General features: G+C 36.2%; 1 protein-coding gene across 1 annotated transcript in view; it reads right to left on the bottom strand.

Moving 5' to 3' along the window:
- The window catches only part of MSD1 (manganese superoxide dismutase 1), a 205,584-nt gene that overhangs the window by 73,738 nt on the left and 107,670 nt on the right, over positions 1–24,176 (bottom strand). Inside the window, exons 4-5 of the mRNA XM_089453074.1 lie at positions 23,970–24,026; positions 797–868 (exon numbers count right to left, since the gene is read on the bottom strand). Coding sequence (XP_089309200.1) covers positions 797–868; positions 23,970–24,026 — 129 coding nt within the window. The remainder of the gene's footprint in view (positions 1–796; positions 869–23,969; positions 24,027–24,176) is intronic.

A 24,176-nucleotide genomic window follows, 5' to 3' on the forward strand; every position in this document is an offset into this window, starting at 1 on the left:
TTGCTTTTGAGCTGAGTTGGTTGCTGTGTGTATGGAGACATTTCTGGGTTATGCATAGCAGATTTGGGGGCTGAATCTGTACTGCCATCCATACCGAAGGAAATCCTATATTGCTGATGCTTTTCTGAGTTATTTCCAGAGGGGGAAATAGGGGTATATTGCTATTGCAAGCATCTCCCTGTGGTATGTGCATTTCTGGGTTTCATGTAAATTGTATACTGTTGTTTTAAAGTATATTTGGTATCTATTTAGCACTGCGTTTACTTGTTTAAATATAAAATAAAAAGAATGCACCTACAGCCATACGCATGCAAACTGTTTGACAAAATACCTCAGTGACAAATTTAAAACAGAATTAGTGGGCATTTTGAAATATTCCTAGGGGGGTATCTTACATGGTAATTCTGCTTAGAACACCTATTAGTATTCAGTGTCAATGTGCGATGCATCACTTGGCATCTTATACATATTATATATAATTTTTGTTTTCATATTTGTGTGTTATTGTCTTTGTTTGATGTAGTTCTAACTTTAGATTTTTTTTTAATGAAAAAAATACTTATTTTTTTAAATTTTTCTAGGTTTGCCAATAATTTCCCCAATTTTGTTCAAAAGTTACATTCCAGACCCTTAGCAATATATCCAGCAGCACAATATCTGCAACATCATGACGGAGGCTACTTCATACAGAACATATCATTTTCTTACAGTAAGTGATAAAAGACAAATCAAAGTTGGACTATGATACGAACAGCAAAGAAAAAAATAGCATTAAAAAGGTAACAAATACTTTTACCTGCAGGTAGTATGCATGTTCCCATACATCAATTCCTAGCAATGGCAGCAAACCTTTTGTCACTAATGGATCCTGCATCCATTATAAGACAAGAAAAAAAAGGTTTTTATGCTCAGTGCAATGGAAAAGTCAAATTTCTGATCTGTTAGGTAACTTCATCGTGAGTAGGGCCACAATTGCCACATCCTGCTCAGATCTAAAATTATCAAGACACAAGAACAAAACATTTTTTAGTACATGCTAGTTAAATAACATGCATGTGCGACTAAGACTCCAGTAAGAAAAAGCATTTCAAGAAGGTGCAGAAATTAAACAAGAAAATACTAATACCATATAGTCCGAAAATTGAAACTGGAATTAGTTGGAAGAGTCTTATAAAGAAAATGGATACGGGAATAGAAATTTTGAGTTTAGAAGTAAATAGGTTCATAAAAGCCTCAATGAAATTTGAACTTTTAGTAAATAATTTTTTAACTTTTCTTCTTGCAAGTCGTGAACATTTTGACCGAGAATACTAATAAAGAGTATTCATACAGAACCAACCAAATATATGTAAAAGTTATTAAAAGTATAGGAAGTATATACAGCAAGGTTGCACGAAACGGGGAAACGGGTACGAGTTTCCGAAACGGGAAGCGATACGAAACGCGACCTCCCCAAATTTTGGAAACGGGGAAATGCGAATATATATATATATATATATTAGGAATTTAAGAAATATGTGTAATCATAAAGTATATATGATACATTCTAATTTATTACATTATGATAAAATTGTCAATTGTCAATGCATAGACTATAAGTATCTAAATTTACATCACATTTACTCATGAATAATCACATAATGAAAATAGAAATATCCAAAATCAGCCACGAGAAATTTCTAATTTTTTGTCTTGTGGTTGATTGGGAGTCTCCTCCTACATAGTCGAATGACCTTAGTGCTCTTGATTAAATACAAGTTTCATACCCTAGTACCCTACATTCTCTTGATTATTGGGAGTCTCCCCTGCATAGAGGGCTTTGTTCTCTCGATTAAATACAAGTTCCATACCCTAGTACATGATAAAATCCAATGGAAACATTGAAATCCCCCCAATCCTGAAATCCTGAAAAACAGATAAGTCTGTTGGATTTTGAGTAAGATCTAAAATTCTACTTTCTCCATATGAAATCCAATGATGGCGAAACCACTCTCAAACATCCTGAGTCATTTCATGGTAATGTTAAAAATTTAAGTAAAAGGATGAAAATGAAAAATAAAGGAGAATATCACGTTTACTTTAAGAATTTAACATTACCATGAACTGCATATCAACACTAGGGCAAACAAATGTAAGAGATCTACATTAGAAAAAAAAAATTAAAAAACAAATGTTTTTTTGGGGGAAACGTGGCCGTACGGCCGGAAACGCGTTTCCAGGCCGTACGGTACGGGGAAACGCGTTTCGTTTCGTTTCCCCTGGCGAAACGCCCCCTAGGGCCACGTTTCCTGCAACTTAGATATACAGTTGTGAGCAGACGTAATGTTTGGTGATCTTTGCTAGAATGCAATGGAGAATATCTGAATATGTTACAAATGAGTTATTAGATTCAAAAATATATATCCTGACAACCTCCCAATAACATGTCTCACAGACAAATCAATGCCATATATAGACTAAGATTCTTCCATAATCCACACAAAAGGCCACATATATTACCATCCCTAGACACGGGACACAGGTGTAGTATCCAACAGAAAGAGCACCCTTCAGAATATTCGTCCACAATAGAGGACCATAGCACCCTACTGCTATGAACATTTCTCAACAGCTACTAGATAACTTCAATGTGAGCGACAGATATCATTTTTGGGCATTAACTGCATGTTCAAAGCCATTTATCATTGACTGATATCCCATGAACATCATTTACTAATGACAAATTTCTCATGAGTTTGAATGATCCACTTCGCACTCATTGCATCATGGGATGCTAACAGAGTTAAGCCTGTTTAGAAAACTCCATGGTTAAGCGTGGTTAAGCCAAAGGAGTCTTGGGATGGATGACCCTCCCATGAAGTCCCAGTTACTAGGTGCATGTCCTAGAGATTACAATTGATGTTATGTGATTCATACCATTGTTTTCAATCCCACTTCTTCATCCTTGTGAGTATTACCCGATGAATTAAGTGCTATGTGGACTATTTAAACTCATAAGAATTGATTATTAGTAAATGACACTCATGGGATATCAGTTTAGAAAACTCCATGGTTAAGCGTGGTTAAGCCAAAGGAGTCTTGGAATGGATGACCCTCCCATGAAGTCCCAGTTACTAGGTGCATGTCCTAGAGATGACAATTAAGTGCTATGTGGACTATTTAAACTCATAAGAATTGATTATTAGTAAATGACACTCATGGGATATCAGTTTAGAAAACTCCATGGTTAAGCGTGGTTAAGCCAAAGGAGTCTTGGAATGGATGACCCTCCCATGAAGTCCCAGTTACTAGGTGCATGTCCTAGAGATGACAATTGATGTTATGTGATTCATACCATTGTTTTCAATCCCACTTCTTCATCCTTGTGAGCATTACCCGATGAATTAAGTGCTATGTGGACTATTTAAACTCATAAGAATTGATTATTAGTAAATGACACTCATGGGATATCAGTCATGACTTTGAATAAGCAATTGATCTCAAAAAATGATATCTCATAATGTTGCACTATGGCAGCCCCCTTCAATCTTCAATGCCATTGATGAGAACCAACTGTTATTTGCCCCATTATAGCAGGTTGAGCAGAGTACATCTCATAAGTGGATCCTCTTTTTCCCTCTCTTCCCTTTTCCTCTATATTTTTTTTTACCACTAAGCTTAAACTCGCATATCTGTTTATCTCAGGGGAAGCATCTAGCATTGCCCAAGAGGAAGTAATTTGTATGTTAAAAGTTCTTTCAGTCTTATGTTAACATTTCAATTAAATTTTAATTTCTACACTCAGCTATTCTAGCCATTAACACCGTTTCCTGGAATTCCTTCTCCAGCACTCCATTGTAGGTTTCTACAGCAATATGCATTTGCACAACCCTTATTGGACTGTTGCAACCTATGTTGCAGGGAACGACCCCCAACCTGATCTACCCATCCCAGAAAGCCCAAACACACCAAGGTCCAAAACACCACTGAAATGCAGCTGAAACACCTGTATGGCAATTATTGATCTGGAAATGCTGCTGAAATGTTCCAGCGGCATTTCGATCCAAATTTGCCCTGTTTCTGCAACAGTTTTTCTTTGTGCTCACTCATTCAAGCTCCCAAGAAGCGTGTGGGGCCCTTGTATGGCCAAAAAAAAATTAATCTACCACTAAAATTTATCTCTAATCAATCCACACTCTAGTTCTGTTGATGAGGATGAGGATTATTAGGATATGTAATTGTACTTGTCCTTGGATCATTTTTATTACATTTTCAGCACATATAACCATGCATAAATGCTGACTTTGGATGCATCGCCTCATGTATAAACATTGATTTTGGAATTTTGGATATATAACCTCATTTATAAAGAATAATTTTGGATTTTTCATCATGCAATCATCTATGAGAGTAAATATAGACTCAGTTTTTCTTCTAAAATATCAAGTATGTATCTCATTTATTTTTTTCTAGCAAGATAATGTGTTATTAACTTATTTGTAAAAAAATTATATACATGACATTTTGTCCAACATTTCCAGCTGTACCCATTTCGGAAACTTCCAGACATCACCACATTTCAGCAACAGATTGAATACATCAATAATCCCATAAGTTATAACTTAATTCTTTTCTGCATTATTTCCACTCTATAGCTCAATCTCATAGTTTCCAAACAATTAGGCGGATTTATACAATATGTCTTTCTAAGAAGCCCATCATTTCCGGCTCACTGCCTATGGAAAGGGGCTGAAAGAATGCCTCTAAAAATATTTGATGCACAGTTTGGATCAAACTCTTACAAAAGGACTTAATAACTTTCTCTTATCATTATTTCAAAAATAACTCAAGTGCAGGGCTTTAGATATTTTAACATCTAAAACATTCCACTTCAGGAGCCATTCAGTTAATCCTCACAAGGATTCTGAGTGTCCCCTTTTTACTCTAAAACATTTCCAGTTGTACCCATTTCGGAAACTTCCAGATGTCACCACGTTTCAGCAACAGATTGAATACATCAATAATCGCATAACTTAATTCTTTGCTGCATTATTTCCACTCTATAGCTCAATCTCATAGTTTCCAAACAATTAGGCAGATTTATACAATGTCTTTCTAAGAACCCCATCATTTACGGCTCACTGCCTATGGAAAGGGGCTGAAAGAATGCTTCTAAAAATATTTTCCACAGTTTGGATCAAACTCTTACAAAAGGACTTAATAACTTTCTCTTATCTTTAATTCAAAAATAACTCAAGTGCAGAGATTTAGATATTTTAACATCTAAAACATTCCACTTCAGGAGCCATTCAGTTAATTCTCACAAGGATGCTGAGTGTCCCTTTTTTACTCTAAAACCAGAAGGCCACTTATAATTTTTTGTGGTATTGAAATTGACACATTTTTCTCAAAGACCCTATCGACAGGTAAAGGTGTATAATGGCTTAAATTTGTCAAGAAAGACTGATGCAAGGGAAAAGGATGACAATATGTACACAAGCTCTAAATGAGAATTGTCCTTGACAATTTGAACATTTCCAAAGACACTCTTATGGAGGAAGAAGAATATAGTTGTTTAAAACAAAAACAAAAAATTGCAAAACACCATAATAAATATCATAGATATTACGAGTACTTCTGGAAATTTAATGGAGGAGCAGTAACTCAGTTATCCAAAGGCAGCAGCATACATTTATTGCAGATTTAGAACAGGGCCTGCATTTAGTACAAGCTTCATTGCATGTTAGAAACTGTACACAGTATATATGGATTCCAACCTGCCAAGAAAGTGAAGCAAACCACCTGAACTATTGTTGAAAATGGTTGTTATTGATGTCAAAGGCAGTCCTAATGGAGGGGAAAGTTACATAATCAGCTGGCATTTTTCGAGACTTTTCCAGTGATAGTTGGCGCACCTTCTAACTCCTCAGGGATTAGGAGAAATGAATTTTTTTCTTAATAAATACATATATACAGTATCCTTGCAAGAGTCGGCCCTAAGTCGGCCCCACTTTAGCCACCAAAGAACTATAAATGGGCATTGAGATGGAGAGTTTTAGCCATCGCTCAAGTATCAATTCTGTCCTGTTTTGGAAGAAAAGGGCAGCAGAAGGAACGAGTCTGAGCTTCATACCTCATGAACAATAAGAAGAGAAGTGGAGACAAGCCTTGTTGAAATGCAGGCTGTTTGGGACTGGTTTGCGCAGCTTGCAGAGAGATCACTGGTCTGTATTCTTGTGCAGCAGAAACAAGAGAGGCCACAAGGTGTTGGAGGCTGAATCCTGGTTAAAGGCCGAGTTCTAGTCTGTCTAGGCCAAGTTCTGGTTGGAGGCAGAGTCCTAGTTAGAGGCCAAGTTCTAGCACTAGGGCAGTGCTGGGTACAAGCTACCAGGAGGGCAAACTTTTTTTTTAAAATATAAAAAACCTGATGATTGACTCGTTGACAATGTTCCACGGGGATGCATCCCCCGGGGTGGGGAGTGCGCCCCCTCGCTTCCCAATGCTCCCGGGACAGGGAAACTACTGGGAAAACACGTCCCCATGTCCCCCTTGGGAAAACGCAGGGAAATGTTTCCCCAGTGAGGGAACGTGGTTCACTTGTAGGGGGGTCGGGGGGATGCAGGAGGATGCCGATGTTTTACATTGTTGTCACGAGCCCTTTGAACACAATTTTTTTCCAAAAAGCAGTGATTTATGACAGGGGAAGCCTAGTATTTAACAATATTGCCCTACTAATGCTATGCAATTCATGGTAACGTTAAATTCTTAAAGTAAGAATGACATTCTCTATCACTTTTACTTAAATTTTTAACATTACCATGAAATGACTTAGGACGTTTGAAAGTGGCTCTGACCTCATTGGATTTCTTATGGAGAAAGTAGAATTTTAGATCTCACTTAAAATCCAGCAAACTTAACAGCTTTCCAATATTTCAGGATTGGCGGGATTGAAACACTCCATTGGATTTTGTCATGTACAAGGGTATGGAACTAGTACTTAATCAAGAGCACCAAGCCCTCTATGTACCTTGATGTTAGAGGCATTGGTTGTCAAACTCCTCCTATCATGAGCCAACTAAAAAAAGTGCCTATCACTCAAACAAAATCTTGACTTAACATGCAATGCTTTTCCAATCTTATTTCAATGCTTAGAGGGTAATACTGATGACAAAGATCCCAACAAAGGAAATGATTTTTTTGATATGTAGCTATTTGTTGTAGCATGAATTTTTTTGGATGCTAAAGGCCATGTAGAGCTTGTTTGTTGATGTATTTTTGGTTTAAAGATGGATTGCACATAGTGCTTTGGTTATGTGCACCCTTACATCCTATATAAATTTGAAATTTTTCTTATTTGTGTATAAATGGTTTGGATTCATATGGATGCACATCAATATATATTTTTTTCTTTAAAATTTGAATAATGTGTTTTTGGTTGATCGGATTTTCACCGGTTCTGACTAGTTCTCAATCTAGGGGGTCTACTGGTTCAATGATCGGCCTAGTGTTGAGAACATTCTTTTAGACTTCAACATAATTTCATTGCCATATGATGAATTTACTTTTAGATGTGCATTGCATAATTTCAATTGTCAAATGATGAGTTTAATTTAGATCTACCTTGCATAATGCCAAATGATGAATTTTGATGGAACATTGCAAAATGTCAAATGAAGGATTCAGTAATTCATAATAGTCTAATACCTAAGTTGCACGAAATGGGAAAACGGGTACGAGTTTTTGAAACGGGCACAGGCACGGGTACGCAACATGACCCCCCCCCCCAAATTCTGGAAACGGGGAGACGCGATATATATATATATATTAGAATTTAGGACATTTAAGAAATGTTATGTGCAATCATAAAGCATACATGATACATTATAATTTAATACTGTCAAAGTTTAAACATTATGATTAAATTTACATCACATTTACTCATGAATGATCACATAATAAAAATAGCAATATCGGAATATCCAAAATCAACCTTTATTATATATCAAAATCTCAAAATCAGCCTTTATTATATATATGAGGCTGCAAGTACAATAAAGACTATGAGGCCGCAAGAACTATAAAGACAAAAGACCACTGCTCTCTTCCTCTTTTCTCCTTTGCTAAAATCGTTTGTCTCCAAGAGAAACAACTTGCTCAATTGTGTGATGAGGGAATGAGGCGAGAGTCTTTTTATAACTTGAGAGAGGCATCTAGAAGCATCCACAAGATATTTTATTCGCCCAATAAAAAATTAGAACTGAAAAAACAAAAACAAAAACAAAACCTAAAAATTGCAATATGGAGTGGAAACTCTGTCATACGGCCTAGAAACTCGTTTCTGGCCGTACTGGCCACGTTTCCCCAAGCCGGAAACTCGTTTCCAGGCCATACGATACACGTTTCCGTTTCGTTTCGTGGCTGAAACGAACCTGGGGCAACGTTTCCTGAAACAGTCTAATACGAAATGATGAATGTCAATTTCGATGTACATTTCATAATTGTTAAGATTTGCTATTTAGCTATTGACATATTGTTGGGATTTTATTTTTTATTTTTATATATTAAATTTTTAATAATTTTATAATTTTTACGACTCCAACTCCCTCCGTTTCCCGAAATTTCCCTAAATTTCAGGGTTGCTTATATACATCCCCATTGTGTGTATCCCGACTCCCACACTTCCCCATCCCGGAAACTCAGTGAAACATTGCCCTTGAACAGTGAACAGCTATAAGTTGGTGCTTACAAAGGATTGGAATCTTCATCTTCTTGACAGGTTGGAGCCTGCAATTTTGTAAGTTAATGCTTACAGAGTTGTCTGTAACATTGTAATAAATTGAAGACTGTTAGAAAAGCACTCGAGTGTTTTTCTTCAAATTTGGATTTCCACTTTAAACTGTGTTCATGCATTGTATTGATGATTGATTATGCGGTATGATTTCAATTTTAAAATTAACAAGGTGAAAATTAAATCTATGTGATACTGATTCACCCCCCTCTCAGTATCACTGTGTATTTCCAATAGGTTGGTAGCGTGCAGCATTGCAAAATTTGGAATGCAGACAGTACAATGGAGGGAAACAGGACTCCAACCTGCATATTTTGGGCAGATACGAGCAGCCACCTGCCTTTCACAATAAACTACAGCAGAAAGCACGTTGTTGCATTTTGACTGCAATCTGGCATATTTCTTTACTTCATTTGAGAACAAATGAGATCTTTTTGTTAGTACTTAATGCAGCTTAAATTGTATGCCTCTGCTCCAGTTTTTATGTCCTTTGTTATGGTTGATAGCATGATGACATTACATGCGACATTTATTTGGGTCATTGGTTATAATTATACAGAAACTTCACGACGGCAAAATCTTCTCAAAATTTGATATGTAGAGTGGATATTATCAGATCCAGATAAGACCCGAAGATTGTCACAAGACAACATTTACATGTCCTGCAGGATTATTCCAATGAAATGTGGTACCATTTGAGTTTAAAAAATGCAACTAGGGCCAAACTCCACATGGGTCATCTTATTTATGGCAGCTGATATTTTTCTTGGATTCTCCTCTCCGAGAGGTGTAGGATTGATCTAAAGATCATCTGATTCCGACATGTACAAATGAAGATATCAATTTATTTATATTATGGACAAATTGTCAAGGTCAGCGAGCAAGCAAAATAGGCATTCAAATTTCAAACCCCCAACTCATCCTCAACGTTGCATATAAAAGAAGGAGACCTCAAGTCATTTTCACCATCATCTCATCTCACATCTCTCTCTCCTCTTGTGATTGGGTACGCATTTCTGCGCATTCTTCTCTCTCCCACGTGCGAAGGAAAAGAGGACAGATTCCTGTTGACCGAGCTGCAGGGAGGCTGTTTGACTGTGTTGACCTGTTTTGACTTAGGTTTGGGTGAGCTATCTCTGTCCTAGCAGGCCGCAGTCTGGGCACAAAAACCGAGGTTATCTGACCTCTCCTTTGACCAGCATTGACTGTACTAGGGCTGGCTGCAGGGTTGACTTTCGTTGACCAGTTTTGACTGGATTTTTTCAGACTGTTTTGGGCTGATTAGACTTGCTGTTGGAAGCCGAAGTTGACTGGGTTTAACCGAGCTGAATTGAAGAAGGAATCTGCCCTATTGACTAGAGCTGACTTTTCTGGTTAGGGCTTTTTGCTGCTGTCATAAATTATCGGATTTGTAAATTATACTCTCTCTCTCTCTGCTGAATTATTGAAGAATATAAGAAGAATTGATCAAGGGTTTCCCCACATTGGGGTTTGTCCCTCGCTGGTGCCACATCTTGTGTCCTCTTGTCTTGGATTGTCTTCTACTGTTTATGTTTATGTTCTACCTGCATTTTACTATCATGTTGATGTGATTGCTAAACTGGATATTGATATTGGGCTAATAAAGAAATTTAAGTAAAATTGCTCTAAAACATAGAACATACCATTGTTACCTAAAATTAACAATTTGAGAACAATGAGATCTTTTTGTTAGAATTTAATGCATGGCCTAAATTGTATGCCTCTGCTCCAGTTTTTATGTCCTTTGTTATGGTTGATAGCATGATGACATTACATGCGGCATTTATTTGGGTCAATGGTTATAATTATACAGGAACTTCACGTCAGAAAAATCTTCTCAAAAATTGATATGTAGAGTGGATATTATGATATTATCAGATCCAGATAAGACCCGAAGATTGTCACAAGATAACATTTACATATCCTGCAGGATTATTCCAATGAAATGTGGTACAATTTGAGTTTAAAAAATGCTCCAGCATATTTTCAACAGGGAATGGATCAAATCTTCACTATGTATGAATTTCTTATTTTATATATAGATGACAAACTTGTACATAGCATATCTGAAGAAGAACATGTATAGCATTTAGACATGTACAGCATGGAGTGTGAAGTTCATGGACTAGTTTTATTTGATAAGAAAATCTCTTCGTTTAAAGGAGAAATAGAGTTTCTTGGTATTTATATAAAAGATGGGAAAAACCAGATGCAGGCTCATTTTGTACAAAATATTCCTAGTTTTCCTGAAGAATTAGTTTGTGAGGAACATTCAAAAGTTTCTTGGAATCCTGAATTATGTACTAAAACATATTCCAAGATTATCTCAAAAAACAGATCCAATCCCAAGATCATTTATCTGGTGGATGGTCAATGGCCTGCGGGCCGCTACAAATGCGGTAAAAAAGTTTAAGGAAGAATGTCAATATTTCATCCTTTGGAACCATCTAGTTTTGACAGGTCAATATTCCAAACAGATGCTAGTGATGAATCTGGGCTGCTGTTCTTTTTGAGAAAGTGAGGAATGATAAACAGATATGTGCCTACAAATGAGGTGAATTTTCTCCAGCCCAGAAAGGGCTATTTTGCTGCTGAATATGAAACTTTTGCTTTTAATGGAATCCTGAAATTGGAAATGTTTTTAGCACATGTTAAATTCTTGGTTAGAATTGACAGCATGAATTTCCAATCTCTTGAAAGTCAAAACTGATAGACAATTAGCAAGAGGAAGATTGTTAGCATGGAAAATTTGGTTCTAGTGGTATGAGCTTTATGTCGAATGGATACCTAGCAATACTAACTGGCTTGCAGATGCAATGACGAGAAATGAGCAAGGTTGTTAGAATTAGATGTTTGGGACCTAACATAAACATATATTTAAATTGGAACAGCAGGATAGCAGAAAAATTTTGGCCATCAGATCACAAATTTTGGAAAAAGAAGATCCAAATCTGGTAAGAAAATTAAAAAAAGTTGCTGGATTAAGGTTGCAAAGAAACTGCTCGATAATGAGATGGCGAACATACATCAACAAAACTTTAGCAATAACTTCGAATCATTACCCCAAATTATGCAAAATATATACAGCAGCAAATATTGAGGCTAAACTGCAATTAAATAGTCTTGACAATAATTGGCCGGATGAACTCATTGCTCATTTTTCTACAATATACACAGTAGAAACTAATCTTCTGATCTGATAATTACTACCTAATAATATGCATACAGTTTATCTTATGCCACTAATATTATTGAGCAATTATACACAAAATATTTCAACAGTAATGCAATGAAAACAGTAAGACCATAAAGAGACAGCCATGCACAATAGAAACAACAGACTTTTCGCTGGGAAACCCAAACTTGGGAGAAAACCCAGCAACTTTTCTTCTAGGAGAAATTATTCTTCAGCAACGTTTACAATTCAAGATGGTCTAGAACTCTATGCCAAAAACCAAGTCCAAAATTCAGTCACTTCATCCTTTTTCTGCTCCCATGAGTGTCTTCTGTAAAAGAGATACGAGTGTGAGTGAGTGATCAAATGAAGTGTCACCTCAAGGTGCATTTACCCCAAAGGACATATCCTTTCATGTTGGGGCCGACTTGTCCCTTTTGAGCCTACATGAAAGCCAAAAAATATAATTTATTTTATTTTAATTTCCATAATTTTTTTAGGCTGATTTAAGAAGCCTCTTGGCATGCGGGAACACCTCCCAATGCTACACAAAAATCAACACTCCCTCTTAGTGAGGGGGGTATTCTCCTCATATGCACGTGAGTGTCGAGGGCCATTTACCTCTATAATGGCTCCTTAGTTAAATATATCTATCTCCTCTTGTCAAAGTCCTTTATGACCCAACGAAGTTCTTCTAGCTTCTCAGGAGAGAATCTACCCTTGGACCATTCACCCTTCTGGCCAAAGTCCTTTATGACCTAACCAAGTCCTTTTGGCTTCTAAGGTGACCCAGCCAAAGTCCTTTATGGCTTCAGGAGATGGTCATCCCAATCTTGCAAAGACCTCATCACTCTCTCTCAATGAGGGAGACATTCAACATCGTACCAAGCTCATCTCTGAAGTATGTAAACAATCTACTCATCTTTGGATATGTTTTGGAGCTCTACTGCTCCTCTTTGCTCTATGTCTCAAATGAAGTGACCCAACCAGGTTCTTATGGTTGCTTCCTCTGTCACATAAGCAAGTCCTTCTACTATTACTGCTCCCTCGGAACTGGAAGCTCTTCCGATCATCTAGCATGATCTTGGTTGTCCTAACAATTTGTATAATCCTCCCTTTCGAACATTAATCACTCTTGCTGAGTCTATGCTTGAGCCCAAGAATCTGACCATCGGCGATAGGAGCAAAAATCTTCTCGTAGTCCATTCCCTCTTTCTGGGAGAACCCTCTTGTCACAAACTTCTGGATGTTGCCAACTGCTGCATGAATCATTGCATTGGTAGTTACCATAATGTACCCATTCTTCCCTCGATTCAGGGGCTCATGGAAGAAAAAATCATAACCAAGATAAAATACAAAGACAAGAGTTTGACCAAGGAATAATAATAATAATAATAAAGGGAGAAAATACATAGTACTTATCTATTGATTAAGAGGGAAATTGTTGTGTTTTAAGGAATTGTCAACTCCCTCTTGATTCTTGCCTCTTTGTAGAAATCATTGAAATCCATCTACAATCTTTATCAAGCTTGAAATGATGAAGCGAACAAAGTTCCTTCTTCAGATTAATTACTCCAAAAGACTTGGAATACAAAGATATCCATGAGGATACAAATATTATATATTAAATGTATGAATAAGAATGATGATACAATGAGAACGAGAGGCTTGCTTATATACCAAGCAGGTGTTTCTTCATGGAGAGTCATGTCTTTAAACATGACTCTTCAACCTAATTACTAGTTAACTAATCATTATTAATTATTATTATCATTTACATTATTTCCTATATATTTATTCATAACATTGTCTTCCTCCTCAAAAAGCTTTGTCCTCAAAACTTGTCGATGAAAAAGGCTTGATCTCTTTTTCGGTTTCGAATGTGTTCTCGTCTCAGAACAGTCATCTTTGTCGATACAAGTTGATATGATATTCTAAGTGACAAGCAAAACTATTGGACTGAGAAGGGATCAAACCATCCTAGATTAATCTTCTGTGGAATATTCTAATCACTAGAATCTTGTAACGACGTGTCATCATAGGACTGGATTGAGGTTACACCACTATTCTCTAGAACATCAATTTGTTGTTTCTGGTCCCGATACGTAGCTTGTGTTGAGTTGTCTACTCTCATGATTTAGATGTCGATAGGGAACCTTTTTGGTTTGACTTCCCCTTATTAGGTGTGTGGAAATTTTTTTATTTCCTTCAGCTACTATGGTTTTTGAGTTAGGTACATAATCTTCGTTTGGAACTTTCATCATCTAGATTGTAACATGTGAATTTGTTTTTCCTTCCACTGATTGATCCTCTTCTTGAGTTCTGCTATTCACTAGTTCAATATTAATTCCCTTATCTTCAACTTGGATTGTTACGTCTGGAGACTTCGATACTTCTTGAGTAAGTTTCTCTAACTTGTCTGTTAATGATTTTTTGTCCTTTTTAAGCTTCTTAATTTGTGTTAGTAATTTTTCACTATGATCCTTAAGTCGCAAAACTTCTTCATTTCATTTTGTCAATTTTGTAATACTTGCATATTTTATAATACTTTTTTACCTTCTTGAGAAATTACTTTTGAAATATCTGATATATCTTCTAGCGTTACTGAATTTGGCTTCAGTGTAACATCTTGGAGTGTTATTTTCTTCTGCTTGTAAGAAATGTTAAAAACTTTTTCTTCGTATTTAAGATGATAGATCCTATTGTTTCCATCCAAGGTGATCCTAAAATAATGTCACCTTGATTGTTCCATAGGGTTTGAACTGAGAATTGCAATACAAATGTATAATCTTCAATGTCTCACTGTAAATTGGCTATGTCGGATTTTTTATTGCCAAGAAAGTCTAATTTTTCGGTTATATTTGACTTTGGGATCACTAATTGGTTTGCGATTTTAGGTGATATATAATTTTTATCTTCTGCAGGAGAAATAGAAATAATAACATCTTTTCCTACGAGAGTTCCCTTAATGTTAAGTAGTGCTTTACCGTCTCTGGGTAAGGTTTTTGGGAATCTTTTGGCCTCCATTTCCTTATTAGGCTCCATTTTTTTTTCTCTTCACTTCTTGTAACTTTGTATGGAGTCTTCTTCAGTTTTAATTTTAATTTTAATTTTTTTTATTTTATGTTAAATGCCCTTTATTTTTATTTTACCCCTTTTTTAACTTTTTAAATACTCATTTTATAACTTTTCAATTACTAGCTTCAACAATTACTTTACTTCTAAGAACTCTTTTTCTTTTCTTCTTTTTTTTAATCTTTTGACTTTACTTTATTAAAAGTAATGCTCTAATGATTAAATTCTTTTTATATTTTTTTTTAATCTCTTTGTTTTTATAAAGACTTTCACCACTCTTTTATTGTTCCTTTAAAATATATCTTTGAATACCCTTCCACCAACATACTATGAACAATTGTTTCCACAAATATTATGATCACCTCAACTTTAGGCTCATTTGATTAGTATCAGTATGTTGAGAAATAAATTTCCATGATGTTGTTAGAGTTGTGACCCTTCAGCTTGCTAATGTAAAAACACTTTATAACCCTTTTTTGTTAACGCACCTGATGGTTTCAACACTCGAGTCTTTTCGTATGGTTATCTATGCTCAATCAAACGTTAGCCTCTTTTCCTTACACGACAATGTGGTTGAGTACAGTGGACAATAGTCCAAATGCAGAGTAAAAATTTTGTACAGTGAAAAAAACCACGACAGATTATGTAGTTATATATGATGAATTTCTAACTATCGTTTCTCGTGAAAGTGTTTAATGGTGTTGTTTATACAAGATTCAAAAAGTGGTATTTTTCTGGATAACAATTCTCTAACTATGAATGATATTTTCCACAAATATTGTGCCCAGTTACAACGTATATGATGTGGCCTGTAGATGGAAACAATCGTGGCTTATCTAGTTCAAAGAGATATTAAGCTTTCAGTGGCGGTGTGTACCACAATGGGAAAAAGGCGACAACGGTGTGGACTGGACTGGCCAGCAGTGTCCCACCTAGATATGGCAACTGCTACCAAAAACGGACCTGCGACTGTGTCATTATGTCTAGCGGCTCGAGGGTAGACAATGAGGGATCCGGTAGTGGCGGACAGATAAGGTTTTTTTTTTTTTTTTTAATATTTTTTTTACTTTTATGATTTTTTTTTAAATATTTTTCCTTTGTATTTCGTTTTTTTTTTTTTTTTTGAAATATGTATTTTTTTATAATATATTTTATAATATTTGTTTTCATCTTGATCTCTTTTTTCTCTAATAATAATTTTTTTTTTTTTTTTTTTTTTTTTTGATTTTTTTTAATACAGTAGTTTTTCTCCTTTTTTCGTATTTGATTTTTTTTTTTAATGATATATTTTTTTTATATTTTTTTAACCTAATATTTTTCTTTTCTTTTCTTTTATGGCCAAGGGCCTATTGGCTACGATGGAGAAACTCCAATTTGTGTAGTGAATGTTTCATTCACGACAGCAACAAGGTTAACGAATTTGACGGTCAAAGACCTGGATCAGAAGACACTACTCTGTACAGCGGTGGAGCGGCAAGAGAATCGACTACTCTGATACCAAATGAAGCGAATAAAGTTCCTTCTTTAGATTAATTACTCCAGAATACTTGGAATATAAAGATATCCATGAGGATACAAATATTATATATTAAATGTATGAATAAGAATGAGGATACAATGAGAACGAGATGCTTGCTTATATACCAAGCAGGTGTCTCTTCATGGAGAGTCATGTCTCATTTAGACATTACTCTTCAACCTAATTACTAGTTATCTAATCATTATTAATTATTATTATCATTTACATTATTTCCTATATATTTATTCATAACAAATGATCATCCTAGTCATCAACATCAACTATTAATGCATGCAACTTCCTTGCTTGCCTGACTTAGAAGATCTAGGGTTTCTTTATCCCTTTGATCTACCACTTATATTCAACACTCCAAGTTTTTCTCTAGGGTTTCATCCCACAAACCCTAGGATTTTCAACTCTTGTACCAGGTTGCTCTTTGCCTCCAATGCTCTCACAGAGATCATCTCCTTTTGATCATTGTCAACTTGTTTCCCACCTGGCAGACTCCTTGATCAGCTACTTAGGTCTGAGCTTATCCCTTCAGCCCACACACTCCTAGTTGCAACAAATCCATAGTCCTAATATGACTCATTAACTAATTTTGCTATCAAATAGCACTTGCAATATCAAGCTCCCAAATTTTATTTAGTGTTGATCCGCAAGACCCAATTTACCAAATAATATATATATGGACAAGGGCTATTTTATGACATCTAGCAATACATTCACAATCAGACTGTTATGAATATAATTCATATAAAAGTAATAAATTTAAATTTAAATATAATAATAATAATTAATAATTAATTAACTAATGGTTAGTTAGTTAGTAATGAAAAGGCATGTCTTAGAGACATGACCATTCATGAAAGGGCACCTGCCTAGGGTATATAAGCAGGCCCTCATTCTCATTTGTAATCATCTCATATCTTACATCAATTCAGTATACAATATTCAATATACAGTTACATGTCTTATAATGGACATTTGCATCTTTGAAGTATTTTAAAGATTTCCATTGCATATACGAATTTTTGTCGTTACATAGACTCGTCACCTTGAGTTTGACTTTGGCTATGTTTGACGTGATATAATCAACATTTGTTTCCGCTCATCCTCCAAGGTTAGTGAGTGAACTTCACTTCTAAATTTCGACTTCAGCCTTAGATTTACATACAATTTTAACTATAATCAAATGGGGAATTGTGCTTGCTCAAATGGGTTATCCTTGTGTCTACACTAATCACTATGAGTATGTTGACAGGCATATATGATTTGAACCTGTCATTCAACTCGTGACACATCGACCTTGTCTATGCATCAGTCATGCCATTATATCTTCATTAAATCTGGGCTCTACTTCCACTAAATAGACCTCGACCTCTCGCCACAGTTTGTTAGATCAATCCTCCACCAATATCAACCCGAATGCAAATAGTAAAAATGAACTCACCTCCCAGTGATCCAATCGAAAATGAAATACTTTTCTTCCCAGGCATTTGCTTCCAATCCTTCGTGCAAAACTCATGAATATCCACACAAAAATTTCCTTGGAGCAAGCAAAATTGTCATCTGGGACAAGAGACTCATCGCGTGGAACAACCCTTTAACTCGCAGGAATCCTTGAAAACACCTGATCCCGAATCCATGACCAGATTTTCGTTAATTGCACTTGCATTTGTTGTCATGTCAACTTCTACTAATGTGGATGACGATATGTAATTCAAACAAAGAAGTTCTATTTTTGCGATTAGTTCAGGATGCCAAAGTGAAACATAATGTTTATGTCTGAAAACTTTGTCGAAATATGCAAAGGCTCTGGTGGAGATTATCTCAAAGCCAAAAGAAGAAGAAGAATTAATTGTGAAAACAGATCTTCTCCGCAAATGGAGAGGGATAGCGAAGCGTTGGTAATGCTTCTTTGGCAAACGAATTACAGTCTTTCATGGACTAGCGCTCTTAAATCTTTTCGCACAGAGAAGCAAAGCTCAGAAGAACTACGTAGAGAATAATTTCCCAGAGGTGCATTGGCTTCTGATTCTAATGGTAGCATCTTCAAAGATAGTCTTCGTAGATAGTCTTGTTGATTTGTAGCACTTGAATAAATGTTATTCTCGAAGCGCACGACAATTTTTTTAAGTTCATTCATGTTATCTGGACCTGTCTGTGGACAGCGTCTCCGAAGGCACTCCACTATCTTATTGACGATCCTATGTCTGCAATCTTCATTCCTCTAGTGGTGGTTGTTATCCATGGCACTCTCCAGCCAAGCCAGTTATCCAAAGCACAAGAAAAACGATGAGAGTGTGTTCAAGAGATTTATTCGTTTTCAAGAGATTTTGAAAAAGGGAGAAAAACATAGATATGCTTAATTTGTGAGAAAACCAAAATAAAAAGCATCAACTTTCAAAAAGCTATTTGCAGTTCCATGGATCACAGAACTAATCCTCTCTGCATTTCCTCTTTTGATCGCATGAATAAAGTAAAATCTTGACTTGTGTAATTAAAGAATTAATTATTTCAGGGTTTGTTGAGGGGGTTCTCGTCCTCTTCTAGGGTTGTGGCCCTTCCTCTTCGATGTTTTATTTTTCTGTTGTAAATTGCAACATTTCAAAATTGAAATTTCATAATTTGAATTTCATAATTCAAATTTCATATATATTATAATTTATATAATATATATAAACTATAATATAGTATATACCCTTGACGAACCCATGCACCCTATTTCAAAAAGTGACGTCCCCGTCCCCGTCCCCGTACCTGTACCCAAACCCTTGTTTCCTGGCAACATAACCTTATTGCTCAAAGCAATGGGAAGAGGAAGGCACCACACAAGGATAGTGAAGTAGCAAGTGGAGTGAAAAATTCCCTTATGAGAGTATTTCCAACTCATCTACATAGACATGTCATGGAAAAATTTGCTAATTTTGTTGTTGGTTTGGAAGAGTATTCAGATATTTCATCTTTGGATGAGAGGACCACCATGAATCCAATTACGTGGTGGATTTGTCATGGAGCAAGTGGTGTACATCTGCGAAGCATTGCCATTCATGTTTTCACAAGTGGCAATTTCTTCATCAACAGAAAGAATTTGAGCACCTATGGATCTATTCATTTACTGAAGCACAAAAGTTTTGGTTTTCAAAAGGCTGAAGATCTTGTTTATGTACATTCCAACCTTCGCCTTGCATCTCGTAGGGGTCCAGAATTAAGCCTTCTAAAGAATGGGATGTGGAGCCGAAATGCCCTGACTTGGACCTCTCTCTTACTGCATTAAGTATTGATGAGCCTAGAAGTGGAATTGGAAATACTACTTCCAATCCACGTTCCACCACTACACATGCATCTTCCTCTATTTTCCAAGATGACAATGAAGATGAGTATGATGACTAGTAGTCTTTACTTAGCTTGCATTTTTGTTCACTGGTCATATATACAGCTGCCAACATTGAAGCCATAAGGCTCATTTATAACTAATATAAATAAAGGATGTTTGTGGAGTTTATTGCTTGCAATCTATTGAATTATATGATGTACCACTAGTTTTATGTATGGAATGGATCTATGATATATGATTTGTATCATGTATGATGTATGATGTATTCTAAATTAAATTGAATGCTATTTTTCAAAGTTCCAAAATGGAAATGCATTGGAAACATGACCACAAAAAATTAGGAAGAGTATATATATATATATATCCCATGTTTTTGTTTCCACTTCCACTTCCTAATTTTTTGTGGTCATGTTTCCAATGCATTTCCATTTTGGAAAAGCACTTTCATTTCCCCGTATCATGCAACTTAGCATCCAATGCATCTAGCCAACCTTTTATCAATAGTTTATTTTCTATTAATGATACAAGAGATGTATAGTCTAAGATTGTCAATGGACAGGCATACCTCTTGATATTCCTCCTCTATCCCAAGTGTTTGCTCCAACAGCTCATGATTTTCTCTCACCTATACCCTAGCACCTAACATTTCTCTAGAGTTTTTGGCTCTCAACAGTGTGCAAATGGTTTAAGTCTTCAACAATCCCTCTTAGGGTGGCTTCATTTTTCAGTTTTATAATTTTGATCTTAGCTTTTAGAGATAGTTCTTTTTATTTCTTTTATAGGAGTGGATCTTGCACTCCTACTTTGTATCGACACTACTATATAGAGCAAACTCAGCGATCTATTTCTGGGCATTTACTAGACATTTAAAATATTATTTGATCTTATCATATCAAAGATGTCCAACATTAAGGCTTCCATACCACCTCTAATTCATCTACACCCCACATGCTTTTCCAACAAACACAAAACTAGCCTCTCATGATGTGATATTCCCACTTAGCAATATTGCTAAAGAAAATATCAATCTTGCCCAATATTGTCTTATTTCACGTTTGCACTTAGGAGATGTGGGTTCAGAGGTCCCACATGAATTTTGAGATTAAGTGGGGGCCTAAACATTAGGAAGGAAGGGAAATATTGCGGCTCTAATGGAGCATGGGGGCCACCCCATGGAATATTACGGCCCATATGTGGAAGACACTCTCATTGGAGCAAAGTTAGTGGGGAAAGTCGAGTTGGGTCCACATGGGCATCTTGGAGGCTCTTTGATAAATAGAGCAAGACGCACTCATTTTGGGCATTCATTCATCTATTCAAAAATTGTGTCTTTGACATAGCACACTTGAGTTGAAGCCAAGTCTACAATGTTGTTTAGCATACAAGTGTCTCCGAGCGAAGATCTCAACCCTTACTTCGGTGGACTTCGAGTGTCAACCCAAGGAGGGAGTCCTGCCTATACCAGTTCGTACCAACAATAAGGAGTTCGAGTTTGTGGAGAGAATTGGCAGCAACAGTACAAGGATTGTGCAGCTCTTGGAGGAGGTGCACTTGGAGGTTCTGGAGTGAAAGGAATTAGGGGCTGAAACTTGAGGTGGAGTCCAGAGAAGTGTTGTGGGGGCTTTTCCAGTGACAGAGCAGCAAATGTAGCATTTTCTATAGGTTACATCTTCTGCTTGTGGAAGAGGGTCAAGCATTTGGGGGTCAATTTTGGAGTGTCAAAACTAGGACAAACCCTTTTTGCATTTATCTGGGTTTATTGACAAGAGGCCAAGATTAATTTGGAAGAATTTTCTGGGCAGATTTGAAGGGTCAAACAGGGGCCCCAACTCAGCCAATAGCTAGAGGAGCTAGGGGAAAATTGGAACGAAATTCCAAGGTCAACATTTGGCCAATTCCTTCGTGGCTTTTTGTGGGTTATTGGTGGAGAGCCCGGGGTTAATTTCCCGAAATTTTTTGAGCACCCAAAGAGGCCCTAGCAGCAGTTCTTTGCAACCAGCAGCATATTTTCAGGGTAGTTTCAACGCAGAGCCAAGAGAGAGCAGCAGTAGATTTGAGAGGGATTTTTTATTGTTCATTTGGGCTTAGCTAGCTTGCCTTGAGCAAGCCCAGGTGCACTCTTTCTAGCACCACATTGTACCCTCTTATTTATTAATGAAATGGCTTAGATCAGCACAGTTCATGGAGATTTTGATTGTTAAATGTGTTGTAAATTTTTGCATGTGTTCCTACTATGTTTGCTTTGTTTAACATTGTATATTTCCATTAGGAATATTACACATGATTTATTTTTCTTTACTGTTGCCATGAATGGCATTTTCTTTTAGTTGGAAGTCCTAACCACAACATGTATCCCAAGAATTGTCAGTCTGGTTGCACATGCAGAATTTACAGTAGTCAAGTCAAATCAGTGTCGCCTTCATATATTAATTTCAAGTTGCCATCTTACAAGCGTGTAACTGGAAAATATGAAAAAACGCAAGTTTCCTCAGAACTTTGTATGCAAATAGATGATATAACCATATAACAGGAATGACTACATTTAGTTGAAAATGAAACTTCATTGCAAAGACAAGCATACTGTTGAAATTTCCAAGTCTGACCCGTTAGAAATTTTTGTGCACTATCTCGTTTATTTCTCCTACTTGTTTAATTACTGAACAAGTTATTTAACCATATAAATACTAAAATAAACACAATGAAATCTCAACCATCTACAGATCATCAACTGAAAGAAATAGAAAATCACACAAGGAACATCATTATTTTTGGACAATCGTCCTCAGAAAAACCCAACTTGGAAAAACCAGTGCAGCAATTCTGAGAGTTTTATTATTAAGCAAATTTTCTTGAGTACAACTAGGTGCCAAACTGGCTCAATCGACAGAGAAATCTATCTGGCAGTAATACCTCTCTTCGGAGGCAGATATTCTGAAAGTATGCTCCACAAAACTCTCTTCAACGCCTCTCTTAGGCTCTGTGTCAGCCCTCCTAGCCTCTGTGTCAGCCAGAAACACTCTGTGTCAACCCTTTGATGCTCTACGCAGCCTTTCTGGCCCTCTGCGTCACCTCTGCAACATCTGCGTCACTCACGCAAGCCCTCTACACAGTCTTTGTTGGCCTCTGCGTGGCTCCTGCTGGCTCTGGGTCTGCCTCTCTGCCTCTGCGCTTGTCTTCCAGCACTATCTCTGCCTCTTTGCTATGCACTCACTGCCCCTCGCTGCAACTCTGATCACTAGTTCGATTTCTCTTAGCAAACCCCGCTCTAGAAAATCGAACTGACTGATCAATCTAGTGTATCTCCAACTGACCCTCAAGCCTCCTCTTATATTTTTTATGTTGAGCCTTCAATGGCCAAGATTATATCTCTAATCAACAGCTAAGATTAGATTTGGCTTGATCCATGTCATTTAGAACCTTCTAACCCAGTTTATATTAATACCCATTAATATTTTTATTTTCCTAAATTTAGACTTAGGAACCCATTAAAAATATTAATTATTTTAATATCTCCTTCACCAGGTAGAATTTCCTCAAACCATTTATGAATCTTGGAGATCTCATGTGCTTTAGCCTCTCCACCAATTTTCATGGCTAGAGCACATCCGATGCTACCCCAAATCAACACATACATGTAATAATGCATGTTTCCATCAATTCAGAGCATGTTTTAAGAAATTGAAACATTTCATGCAAAATTATTTTCAGAATAATACCAGCCTATCTATTAACAACTATTTCACCAATATTTACACAAATTATATTATTGTTAAAAATATCATCCTGGTTCACATTTCTGTAGCTAGTAAGAACCTGCCTTGCTATTCACTTTTATTTAACATTGAATCAATAACACAGTAATTCCGAAATTTCAAGAAGTAAAAGTTGTTTAGGCATTACCATCTTCTAATCATCGGGGAATCACATTCATAAAAGTTTTTACCACAGTTAATTTTATGACTTTCAAATTTTTGTTTGATCATGATAGCATGGACTCAATAGGCACACTCAAAGGCTAACATTCCATGATCTACATAAATATAAGATTATATGCAAATGCTTGAACGCTCACCTGATTTTGTGTTGTTTCAACCATAAGGCTCTTCAAATCTTTATTTAAGCCCAGCCACTGCAAATAAAACAGAAAACTATCAAACTCACAGATTGGGTATTCTTCCTCTTAAAACATAATATTAGAAATAAAAAAATATATTCTAAGAGCTTTGTTAGGCTATAGAATGATAATTAAAATAAAATTACAAAAAATAGATATTAGTGC

This window comes from Pinus tabuliformis, chromosome X (genome assembly GCF_031772625.1).
Source record: "Pinus tabuliformis cultivar Carrire ecotype Pingquan chromosome X, CPIR1, whole genome shotgun sequence".
NCBI lineage: Eukaryota > Viridiplantae > Streptophyta > Pinopsida > Pinales > Pinaceae > Pinus > Pinus tabuliformis.